This window comes from Callithrix jacchus, chromosome 1 (assembly GCF_049354715.1).
Source record: "Callithrix jacchus isolate 240 chromosome 1, calJac240_pri, whole genome shotgun sequence".
NCBI classification, from domain to species: domain Eukaryota; kingdom Metazoa; phylum Chordata; class Mammalia; order Primates; family Cebidae; genus Callithrix; species Callithrix jacchus.
In genome coordinates, this window is record NC_133502.1 from 177,044,131 (window position 1) to 177,056,571 (window position 12,441).

A 12,441-nucleotide genomic window follows, 5' to 3' on the forward strand; every position below is an offset into this window, starting at 1 on the left:
GGAGGGGCTGGGGGAGATCCCTGGTTCTCCTCTGGCACTAACTAGTGTGGCCACCAGAGGGCACTAGGTGGCAGAGCCTGAACTTTGTGGGCAGGATGCTCTTTCACGGGGAAGCCGGCATGGGCCATTTTGAAGCTCCCCTTGGTGCTGCTAGGTGACCTGCAGCAGCTCTGTGTTCTTCTGCTCTTCTGACAGGAACTGCAAGCTGGAGGTCTCCCCTGCCCTCAGAGAGTCGGGCTTCTGGGCCCAGCCACTGTCTGCCATGCCCGCACTCAGGCAGCTGGAGGTGTGGGAGGGGCGATGGCTCCTGGCTTTGGCCATGGCTGCCTTGGCCTCCACCTGTGTAGGACTGTGGCACCAATATCTCCAGGCTCCCTGCTTCAGAGTAGACCCGTTCCTGCTCCTCTTCCATGGCAGCCCCTGACTTGGTTGTGTGAGCACCTGGTCCTGGCAGAGTCCGACAGGCGTTCCCAGAGGTTGGGGTATACCTTGGTTCTGTCCTGGAGGTGAGGACCAGGACTTGGCATGGCAGAGAGAAGGCTCTTGGACTGGAGCTGTTGATGGTGCTATATTCCTTCTAAGATGAAAGCCATTCATTCTGGATGGCTATGACCTTGAGCAACTCACTTCTCTCCAGGCTCCGGATGTCCCCTCTACTCATTAGTTAACATTTCTTAACTACTTCCAAGATCAGGCCTTTGGGGATTCAGCAGTGAATGAAACTGACAAAAAAACCCTGACCTCATTAAGCTGACATCTTTTTTTTGAGATGGAGTCTTGCTCTGTCACCCTCTGTTACCATGCCTGGCCTAAACTGACATTCTAATGAGGGAGACAGACAAAAACAAGGAAAGATTAGAGGGTTTGAATTGCTATAGAGAAAAATGAGAAGGAGGAGATAGAAAGTAAGATCTGAGAAATTAATATCTGAACAGAGACTTGCAGGAGGGGGCCAGGCGCAGTGGCTCACACCAATAATTCTAGCACTCTGGGAGGTCAAGGTAGGCGGATCACCTGAGGTCAGGAGTTGGAGACCAGCCTGGCCAACATGGTGAAACCCCGTCTCTACTAAAAATACAAAATGTTGCCAGGTGAGGTAGCTCATGCCTGTAATCCCAGCACTTTGGGAGGCCGAGGTGGGCGGATCACCTGAGGTCGGGAGTTGGAGACCAGTCTGACCAATATGGAGAAACCCTGTCTCTACTAAAAATAAAAAATATCAGCCAGGTGTGGTGGTGCATGGCTGTAACTCCAGCTACTCAGGAGGCTGAGGCAGGAGAATCACTTGAACACAGGAGGTGGAGGTTACAGTGAGCTGAGGTTGTGCCACTGCACTCCAGCCTGGGTAACAAGAGTGAAACTCTGTCTCCCAAAAAATTAAATAATTAATTAATTAATTAGAGAGTGTGAATTGCTAAAGAGAAAAATTGGAAGGGAGAGATACAAAGTAAGATCTGAGAACTTAACACCTGATCAAAGCCTTGCAAGAGGGGGCCAGGCACAGTCGCTCATGTCTGTAATCCCGGCACTTTGGGAGACCTAGGCGGATGGATCACTGGAGGCCAGGAGTTTGAGACCAGCCTGACCAACATAGGGAAAATACAAAAATTAGCCAGGCATAGTAGCAGGCTCTTGTAATCCCAGGTACTCGGGAGACTGAGGCAGGAGAATCCCCTGAACCTGGGAGGTGGAGATTGCAATGAGTTGAGGTTGTGCCACTGCACTCCAGCCTGGGTGACAGAGTGAGTCTGTCATCTTCCCCACCGAGCCTTCCCAGCTCTTGAGCTCAAGTGATCCTTCTACCTCAGCCTCCTAAAGTTCTGGGATTATAGGCACGAACCACTGCACTGGCCCCCACCACCCCTTTTTTTTGAGATGGCGTCTTGCTCTGTCACCCAGGCTGGAGTGCAATAGCGTGATCTTGGCTCACTTCAACCTCTGCCTTCCAGGGTCAAGCGAATCTCCTGCCTCAGGCCTCCCTAGTATCTGGGACTACAGGAGCATGCCACCACACCAGGCTACTTTTTGTATTTTTCATAAAGATGGGGTTTCACTATGTTGGCCAAGCTGGGCTGATTTTGAATTCCTGATCTCATGATTTGCCTGCCTCAGCCTCCCCAAATCCCTCTGGGATTACAGATGTGAGCCACTATGCCTGGCTGCACCTGGCCTTTTAAAATTATTAATTTATTTTTGAGACAGGATTTCACTCTGTCTTACTCTGTCACCCAGGCAGTGGTGTACTTGCCAGAGTACAGTGGTGCAACCACAGCTTACTGCAGTCTTGATACCTCCTAGGCTCAGCTAAGCCTCCTGCCTCAGCCTTCCAAAGTAGCTGGGATTATAGGCCCGTGCCACCACCCCTGGTTAATTAAAAATTTTTTTTTGTAGAGGTGAGATCTCATTATATTGCCCAGGCTGGTCTTGAATCCTGAGCTCAAGCAATTCCCCCCACCTCAGCCTCCCAAAGTGCTGGGATTACAGGTGTGAGCCACCGTGCCTGGCCAAGGTGATGGCTTTTATAGAAATCTGTTCCCTGACATTTTTTTTTTTGAGATAGAGTTTTGCTCTTGTTGCCTAGGGTGGAATAGAATGGCACGATCTTGGCTCACCACTACCTCTGCCTCCCAGTTCAAGCCATTCTCTTGCCTCAGCCTCCTGAGTAGCTGAGATTACAGGCATGTACCACCACACCTGGCTAATTTTGTATTTTTAGTGGAGACAGAGTTTCTTCATATTGGTCAGGCTGGTCTTGAACTCCTGTCCTCAGGTGATCCACCTGCCTTGGCCTCCCAAAGTGCTGGGATTACAGGCGTGAGCCACTGCACCCGGCCCCTCTGACTTTTTAAGTAGCAAGTAGTACCTTCTCTTTGAATTGTAAGTGCTTCTGGCTCCCTGTCTGCTGAAGTTAGGGGCTATAGGCGCCTTTGCTGAGTGCCCCAAGCTTCAGTTTCCTGAGTTCCTTTGTCTGCTTTTAAAGTTCTTTTGCTTCCCCCTTCACTGGGATGTTGCCAGGATAAAGAAGATGGAATCTGGAGTGGGTCCCACGTGGGCTGTAGTCTTGACATGCTGTGGGGGCTATGTGACCTGAGGCATGCTACTTAGCTTCTCTGAACCTTCATTTCTCTATCTGCAAGTGAAGACGATAGAATACAGTTAAGGCACTGTGAATGGTATTTGATCATGTGTTCAAGTGATTGTCCCAGAGCCCTTAAGTAACGATGCTTTTGCTGTGAGGAACCAGCTCAAACTGGTTTAAGACCACATACAGGCTGACATAACACACAGTGCAAAGCTGTAATCCCAGCACTTCGGGAGACTGAGGTGCATGGATCACTGGAGGCCAGGAGTTTGAAAGCAGCCTGGCCAACATAGGGAAACGCTGTCTCTACTAAAAATACCACAGTTAGCTGGGCCTGGTGGCAGGCACCTATGATCCCAGCTACTCAGGAGACTGAGGCAGGAGAATCGCTTGAACCCAGGAGGCAGAGGTTGCAGTGAGCCGAGATCGTACCACTGTATTTCAGCTTGGGCAACAGAGCGATACTCCATCTCAAACAAAAAAAGAGTCACTTCTAGATGCTTTCAAAGCAAGAACCCCAGCCAGCCTCTCCACATTGGCCCAAATACAGTCATGTGCCCATTTCTGAACCAAGTGTTGACAATCACTGACAATGGGATGGGATTATCAACAGGCCAACCAGACTCATCCTCAGAGCCAGGCTGGACTCAGCCTCCTCTGTGGCAGTGCGCCATGGGCACTCAGTGTGATTTATTGGCAAGCGAGCCAATAAATGTTGATCATCAACCTCTTTGGGGCAGCTGGGCAGGGACTATGGTGGCCTGTGTAAGGCAGGATTCTATTTTATATCCATGGTTTCTATGGACAGTGACCATGATGTTCTAATGAGCTGGCATGGCCAAGGTGGCGTTCTATACCCTGGACATCCACTTAAGCAATCAGCTGCAGAGGGCACCACTGCTTGTCCTGGACAGGGGACCCATGAACCTCCTGCTCGAGGAGTTCTGGTCCTGTGTGCCCAAGGTGCAGCTGGCCCAGGGAGGAGGAGGCTGGTGTGCATCGCTCTTGGTGGTGGCTCCCCAGCTCCATCTTCACAAATTTCAGTACTTCCCATCCGTTTGCAACTAACCTGTCCTCATACCAGCATCTGTGACAGCTTTTTTATTTTGAGATGGAGTCTTGCTCAGTCACCCAGGCTGGAGTGCAATGGTGCGATCTCAGCTCACTGCAACCTCCGTCTCCCGGGTTCAAGCAATTCCACCACTTCAGCCTCCCCAGTATCTGGGATTACAGTCACCTGCCATTATGCCCAGCTAATTTTTGTATTTTTGAAGAGATGGGGTTTCACCACGTTGGCCAGGCTGGTCTTGAACTCCTGACCTCAGGTGATCCACCCACCTTGGCTTCCCAAAGTGCTGGGATTACAGGTGTGAGCCACCATGCCTGGTTGTGACAGCTTTAATGATGCATGCATGTTCTTCGAGTAAGATCTAGCCTTATTCTCAGCATGGAAAAGTTGCCATTGGTTTCAAAATGCATCTGCAAATCCATGGGAATTTCAACATTCCATTTGAGGATGAATAAAGGGAAGAGTTGTTCACGTCTTTTTTTTTTTTTTTTGAGGTGGAGTCTTACTCTGTCACCCAGGCTGGAGTGCAGTGGCACAATCTTGGCTCACTGCAACCTCTGCTTCCCGGGTTCGAGAGATCCTCCCACCTCAGCCTGCCATGTAGCTGGGATTACAGGTGTGTGCCACTATGCTGGCTAATTTTTTTTTTGTATTTTTAGTAGAGATGGAGGTTTTGCTATGTTCTTGAACTCCTGATCTCAAGCGATATGCCCACCTGGCCTCCCATAGTGCTGGGATTGTAGGCGTGAGGCACAGTGCCTGGCCATGCTTGAATAATTACAGTGGGTTTCTAACTGGTCTCCTTGTTTTCTCCTTGGACTGCATACAGTTTATTCTCAGCACAGTAGCCAGTATGATTTTTTTTTTTTTTTTGAAACAAAGTCTCTGCTGCCGAACTGGAGTGCAACGGTGCAGTCTTGGCTCACTGCAACCTCTGCCTCCTGGTTCAAGCAATTCTCCTGCTGAGTAGCTGCGACTACAGGCATGCGCCACCCAAGTCTTTAAATATAATTGCAACTGGGCATATGGCAATGGCTAGGGGTCCCGAGTTGGTGGAGCACCTGAGCCTGGGAAGTCAGAGCTTCGTCCCTCCTTTCCCCACTCCCCTCCCCACTCTCTCCTGCCCTCTCTCCGCAATAATGTTCCCTATGAGTCTTTGGAGGATTGTCCTGTGGATGAAGTTGAAGATGCATTTCAGGGCCTGGAAAAGAGATGAAGAAACTGATCAATTCAATGATAATACATTTGGGTCAGCCGGGCACAGTGGCTCACGCCTGTAATCCTAGCACTTTGGGAGGCCAAGGTGGGTGGATTGCCTGAGGTCAGAAGTTCAAGACCAGCCTGGCCATCATGGTGAAACCCCGTCTTTATTTAAAAAAAAAAAAAAAAAAAGATAATACATTTGGGTCAGGTGCAGCTGATGATGATTGGCAGGAAGCTCATGAGCACCTGGCTAATCTGGAAGAAAAGCAACCAGTGGCAGCTAATGAACGAACAGGCAATGCAGAGAGAGATGAAATGGACTTCTCATGGGTGACCATGAGGAGAATCTGGCAGAAAGGCTCAGTAAGATGGTGACTGAAAGTGAACTAGAAGATCCAGCTATCATGAGGGCAGTGTAGACCAGATTCACTGTCTCACTCTGTTGCCCAGGTTGCAGTATCTGGGATGGATCTGAAGTTCTCAAGGGAATTTGAAGACCACTGCTTGCTCAGGAAATGCCTACAGTGTCTGTATTAGAATATGCCTTGCCTCAGGGGCCCCCAGGGTCCAGAATATGATCAGAGCCTTTGTGAACATGCATTACCGAGCTGGTCAACTTCACCCCACCTAAGCAGATGGTTGTACCCAGCCTTACTCATCACTTTCTGTGTCTGAAGCCTGTCCATGTTCAGCTCCCAGTGCCATTATATTGTCCTGCTCACTATGGTGACAGGATGTCTCCAAGCCAGTTCTGCTGTGTCCTGCTACAGCCTGGATGTCTCCCAGCCAGTTCAAATGGCTCCCTGGATTTGTTGGTAGTCCACTCCTTGCCATGAATCCCAAGTTGCTACAAGGGCCAGTTGGGCAGATGCTTCCCTCAGCACCAGGCTTCCATGCCTCCTCCTTCTCCTCCTCCTCCTCCTCCTTCTTCTTCTACAGCTGAGTCTCACTCTGTCCCCCGGGTTGGAGTGCAATGGCGCAATCTTGGCTCAATTCAATCTCTGCCTCTCGGGTTCAAGTGATTCTCTTGCCTCAGCCTCCCAAGTAGCTGGGATTACAGGCACCTGCCACCATGCCTGGCTAATTTTGTATTTTTAGTAGAGACAGGGTTTCTCCATGTTAGTGAGGCTGGTCTTGAACTTCCGATCTCAGGTGATCTGCCCTCCTTGGCCTCACAAAGTCCTGGGATTTTGTTTCCAACTTCCTGTTGGTTTGCAAAAGTGCTGGAATTACAGGTATGAGCCATCGTTCTGTGGATTCTTTAGTGCTCCACCCTCTGCTACCACCTCCACAGCAGCACCCTCCTGGTCCAGGACTTCACCTGCAAAACCTAAGATCTCAGGCCCCAATGTTTAGTCTGGACACAACTCACCTTCATCCACAGCACTGTCGACACTTGCATCAGAGACAGCAACAGAATAGAAATCAGCATGGGAATCTCGATGGTGCCAGGAGATAGAGGAAGTCAGTGGAACAGTCATCAAGATCATCTCTAAAAGGATCCATATGCCATTCTCATGTTGCAGTGGGAAAAGGATTGGGTCTCTAAAATCCAGATGATGCAACTGCAAAGCACTGATCCCTACCTGGATGATTTTTATTACCTGAATTACTTGGAAAAACTGTCAGCTGCTAAAGAAATATAAGGTGATGGCCCTAAAAAGGAGCACACCCAGCTCATCACGCCTCAGGTGGCCAAACTGGAACATGCCGATAAGCCAGTGCAGTTTGCAGGCTCTTTGGGAAAGCTGTTTCTAGTGTGAATAATCCAAAAAAAAAAGATCAATGCTATTGTGACATCTCAGACTGAGGTTGATGAGACAAAAGAAAAACGAGAAAAGCCCGTGTCATAATTGAGAAAACCTACAGATTAGTCCTTGATGTGGAAGACAATGAAAGCATTATGGCCTAAAGCTAGAAGAAGAGGGACCCCGCCTAATGAATGAGAAAAAGCACAAAATTTGTAACATGTTTGACAACGTAAGGGTGAAATTTCCTGGATGAGAGAGGCCTAGTGATGATCACTTTGTACAGATCACGTGTATCTGAAAAGGGAAGAGAATGGTTGCCTGAATTCTTCCTTTCCTCTCCACAGAGCAAGCGGCTGACATTTTCACGACAACAGCCAGGAACCTCCCTTTCCTTATCAAGAAGGGTCAGGCGCAGTGGTTCACACCTATAATCCCAGCACTTTGGGAGGCCAAGGAGGGCAGATCACTTGAGGTGACCAAGAGCAGCCTGGCCAACATAGTGAAACCCCATCTCTACTAAAAATACAAAAATTAAATGAGCGTGGTGGCGCATGCATGTAATCCCAGCTACTTGGGAGGCTGAGGCAGAGGTTGAACCCAGGAGGCAGAGGTTGTGGTGAGTCTAGATCATGCCACTGCACTCCAGTCTGGGCAACAGAGCCTCTGTCTCAAAAAAAAAAAGAAGAATGAAGAAAATGAGGTGCTTACTGAGTCCCTTCTATCATCTTCCTTCAGTGACTATCACCAGCCTTTTGCAACAGCTAATGAACCTACCTCAAAGTGCAGCCACACCAGCAGCCTCGAATCTTCACCTCACTGCTGTGCACCAGAACAGGTTTGGCCTGTCACTGCTCCTTGTCCTCCTGAGCCCTGGGGAAGACCTACAGAGTTCAGACCCCACTACAGAATCAATGCAAAATCACCAGTGGACAGAAGTGATGTTCATGATAACCTGAGAACTTCTAGGGATTTCCCAAGCAGCCCTGGCCAAGCCAATCTCTATACCTACAAACCTAGTGTCCCTCTTTTCTCGCTCTGTTGACTGAGAGACACTGAACTTGCTGGAGACAAAACTGTAGCTAGTTCAGGGCATATGAGAAAAGATCTCCAAATGTGTCCTGTACCTCCTTTTGGCTGCCCCTGCACTGCTGCCATCACCAATGGAGTGTTTTGTTGTTTTTTTTTTTTTAATAACTTCCCAATGGAGTGTTTTTAATGAGGGTGGGAAGGGAGCTTCTTCCCCAAAGCCAAGTCTTGTGGGATTGATTCCTCTTTATAGGGGTTGTTTCTTTTTCTTTTTTTTTTGAGACAGAGTTTTGCTCTTGTTACCCAGGCTGGAGTGCAATGGCGCAATCTCGACTCACCGAAACCTCCGCCTCCCAGGTTCAGGCAATTCTCCTGCCTCAGCCTCCTGAGTAGCTGGGATTACAGGCACACACCACCATGCCCAGCTGATTTTTTGTATTTTTAGTAGAGACGGGGTTTCACCATGTTGACCAGGATGGTCTCGATTTCTTGACCTCATGATCCACCCGCCTCGGCCTCCCAAAGTGCTGGGATTACAGGTGTGAGCCACCGCGCCCGGTCAGGGGTTGTTTCTAAATGTCAGATGTTTCTCCACTGCTCTATGAAATTCGACTGTGTGGGTCGGGTGCAGTGGCTCACGCCTATAATCCCAGCACTTTGGGAGGCCGAGGCAGGTGGATCACGAGGTCAAGAGATCGAGACCATCCTGGTCAACATGGTGAAACCCCCGTCTCTACTAAAAATACAAAAAATTAGCTGGGTGTGGTGGCGGGAGCCTGTAGTTCCAGCTACTTGAGAGGCTGACACAGAAGAATCACTTAAACCTGGGAGGTGGAGGTTGCAGTGAGCTGAGATTGTGCTGCTGCACTCCATCCTGGGCAACTGAGTGAGACTCCGCCTCAAAAATAAATAAATAAATAAATAAATAAAAGCTGAATGTCGTGGTGTGCACCTGTAGTCCTAACTACTTGGGAGGTTGAGGTGGGAGGATCATTTGAACCCAGGAATTCAAGGTTGCAGTGGGCTATGATCACACCACTGCACTCCAGCCTAGGTGACAGAACAAGACACTGTAGCTAAGTAACTACATTTGAAATGTGAGCTTGGTTCTATGAAAATAACTTTTTATGTCAGATTCCATATTTGAAACAGCTACACAGAATTCCTGATAACTTTTTAGCAGGGGAAATAGGCTTTGTAATAGCAGTATCTTCAGAAATTCTCAATGGCTACTAATAGTGAGAACCTTTATTCACAGCTGCAGGTGATATAAAATTTGAACCTTTTTTTTTTTTGAGACAGTATTATTCTATTGCCCAGGCAGGAGTGCAGTGGCTTGATCACAGCTCACTGTAGCCTCCACCTCCCCAGGCTCAGATGACCTTCCCACCTCAGCCTCCCAAGTAGCTGGGACCACAGGCAGACACCACCACGCTTGGCTATTTTTTTTGTATTTTTTTGTAGAGATGAAGTCTTGCTATGCTGCCCAGACTGGTCTTGAACTCCTAGGCTCAAGTTATCTGCCCTTGATCTCTTTCCTTTTTCTTTTTTTTTGAGACAGAGTCCCTCTCTGTCACCCAGGCTGGAGTGCAGTGGCACAATCTCAGCTTGCTGCAACCTCCGCCTCCTGGATTCAAGGGATTCTCCTGCCTCAGCCTCCCAAGTAACTGGGACTACAGACACGTGCCACCACACCCAGCTAATTTTTGTATTTTTAGTAGAGACGGGGTTTCACCGTGTTAGCCAGGATGGTCTCGATCTCCTGACCTGGTGATCTGTCTGCCTTGGCCTCACAAAGTGCTGTGATTATAGGCATGAGCCATGGAGCCCGGCCAGTTCCTTTTTTTCCCCCACTATAGGGTCTCTGTCTGTGGCCCAGGCTACAGTGCAGTGGCTCAATCATAGCTCACTATAACCTCAAACTCTTGAGCTCGAGCAATCCTTCCCCCTCAGCCTCCCAAGTAGTTGGGACTACACAAGTGTGCCACTGTGCTCAGCTATTTCAATTTATTTACTTATTTATTGAATGCCAGGCAGGGTGACTCATTTCTGTAATCCCAGCACTTTGGGAGGCCAAGGTGGGTGGATCACTTGAGGTAAGGAGCTCAAGACCAGCCTGGCCAACATGGCGCAACACCGCCTCTACTAAAAATACAAAAATTAGATGAGTGTGGACTACCACTCATGCCTATAGTTCCAGCTATTTGAGAGGCTGAGGCAGGAGAATTGCTTGAACCTGGGAGGCAGTGGTTGCAGTAAACTGAGCTGACACCACTGCACTCCAGCCTGAGTGACTGAGACTCCATCACAAAAATTAAAGAATAGCTGGGCATGGTGGCTCACACCTGTAATCCCAGCACTTTGGGAGGCTGAGGCGGATGGATCACCTGAAGTCAGGAGTTCGAAACCAGCCTGGTCAACATGGTGAAACTCTGTCTCTACTAAAAATACAAAAAATTAGCTGGGCATGGTGGTGGGTGCCTGTAATCCCAGATACTTAGGAGGTTGAGACAGGAGAATTGCTTGAACCCAGGAGGCAGAGGTTGCAGTGAGCCAAGATTGCATCATTGCACTCTAGCCTGGGCAACAAGAGCGAAACTCCATCTATTAAAAAAATTTTTTTTAATACATAAATATATATGTATACACACACACACAGTTTATTTTTGGAGATATGGAGTCTCAATATATTGCCCAGGCTGGTCTTTAACTCCTGGCTTCAAGCAGTCCTCCTGCCTTGGCCTCCTGAAGTGCTGGGATTACAGGTGTGAGGCACTGAACTAGTCAGGAATTCTACTTGATGACTTCATTTTTCTCTGTGGGACAGGAGAATTAGAGTATGGGATGGGGAAGAGGCAACGGTTTGGAAAAACCACCATCAGGAGGAGTCTAGGGACAAATAGACGTTCCTGGATAGTGTGTGGGGCTCAGCTGAGGGTGGAGGAGTGATCTGCAGATTTGATCTTTTCAGTCTTTAAATATAACTCAACGGAGTTGAGTTATAATGAGGATTAAGAAATCTCTCAAGGCCGGGCGTGGTGGCTCATGCCTGTAATCCAAGCACTTTGGAGGCCAAGGTGGGAGGATCACCAGAGGTCAGGAGTTCAAGACCAGCCTGACCAACATGGTGAAACCCCGTCTTAAAAAAAAAAAAACTCTCAATTATTCGACAGAGCGACAATGAATGGACCAAGGGATCAGGGAGCTCCCTGACATTACAGAATACAGTATGCAGTATACTGTGAAAGCCAAGCAGAAAAGCAGGTTTTGTTTGGGAGGGGAGTTTGACTTTAGGATTTCAGGTGAAACACTTGTGTGACCCTGGAGGTGTGTGGCTGAGGTGCTGCGAGGTCACTGGAGAAAGGTCAAGGGACTGTGGCCCGGTTGGCTCCGAGGTTGTTAAAGTCTCCAAGATTCCAGGGCGGCATTATGAGCCACGTGACAGACCTCCCAAGACTGGCTGAGAAGCATAATTGAGAAGATGGCAGCCCAGCGAGGACCTCATCAGAATAGGTCTGTACACAGAGCAGCAGAGTGCAGGAGGGTAGTGAAGAGCAAGGGGAATGCCGATCCTTCCTCCTTTTGGGGTCAAGACAGAGGCGATGTGGGCAGGGGAGCGAGGCCAGGGAATTGGCAGAAACCGACTCCATCCCTGCACTAATAGTGGGCTGGGGCAGGGCTGGATTTCCGGAGGCAGTGTGCAGTTCGCAGTAACTTGTTCTGTGGCTCCGCTGTGAGCCTAGTTTCTCGGTGGGTACCGAGGGGAGCGCGTCGGAGCCCTACGTTCCTTTGAGTCAGGGGAATCCGGGAGGACCCGAGGCAGGGGAAACGGCCGAGCTGGGAAGCCCTTGAATGCGGGCCGAGACCCGGTAAGGCAGGCTGGATGCGTCTACATCTCCTTGGTGACGAGACGCGTGGCCCGGAAGTGGGCGGTGCCACTGGTGGGGCGGGGCATCTCTGTGACGCCAGGGGCTGGGCCTCGATGGCGAAACCCAAGCGGCTCCCGAGGGGGTTTGAACTGGCCAATGGGCGAGGTGCCGACCGGGTGTCGGAAAAGGAGGCGGAAGCGGGGAGGAGCCGCCGCCAGAGCCGGACTACATCCGCCGCGGCGTCTCCATGGCACGGCCCTGGCCTCCGACTTCAACGACTTCATAAGGCGGCGTTTCTGGGCTCAGCCGTGTCGCTCCTGGTGAGAGGCCGCTGGCTGGCGGGATCCAGGGCGCTCCCGGGCGAGACAGTCCCCTTCGCACCCTCGGCGGGGTCGGCCCGGTAGGGCCGTCGGGTCCTGGGCCCCCAGCCGCGTCGCGCCC

At 49.9% G+C, this 12,441-nt stretch overlaps 1 protein-coding gene and 2 pseudogenes across 33 annotated transcripts in view; all 3 read left to right on the forward strand.

Annotated features, from left to right (window-relative positions):
* Positions 1–5,374: 5,374 nt before the first annotated feature.
* On the forward strand, positions 5,375–6,402 carry LOC103795284 (protein PAT1 homolog 1 pseudogene; annotated as a pseudogene).
* Positions 6,343–7,696, forward strand: LOC100407379 (protein PAT1 homolog 1 pseudogene; annotated as a pseudogene).
* Positions 7,697–11,600: 3,904 nt separating this feature from the next.
* ODF2 (outer dense fiber of sperm tails 2) overlaps positions 11,601–12,441 on the forward strand; it is a 46,062-nt gene continuing 45,221 nt past the window's right edge. For 14 of the 33 annotated variants that reach the window (XM_078328804.1, XM_078328814.1, XM_078328843.1 and 11 more), the window contains exon 1: positions 12,217–12,320. Coding sequence is in view for 15 of the 33 variants with exons in the window: in XM_035259083.3 (XP_035114974.1) it covers positions 12,157–12,320 (164 nt within the window). In the remaining 18 variants the exon portion in view is untranslated. Of the gene's footprint in view, positions 11,645–12,090; positions 12,321–12,441 lie in introns of those variants that run through there. The other 19 variants (XM_035259083.3, XM_035259089.3, XM_035259100.3 and 16 more) reach the window with 2 other exon arrangements.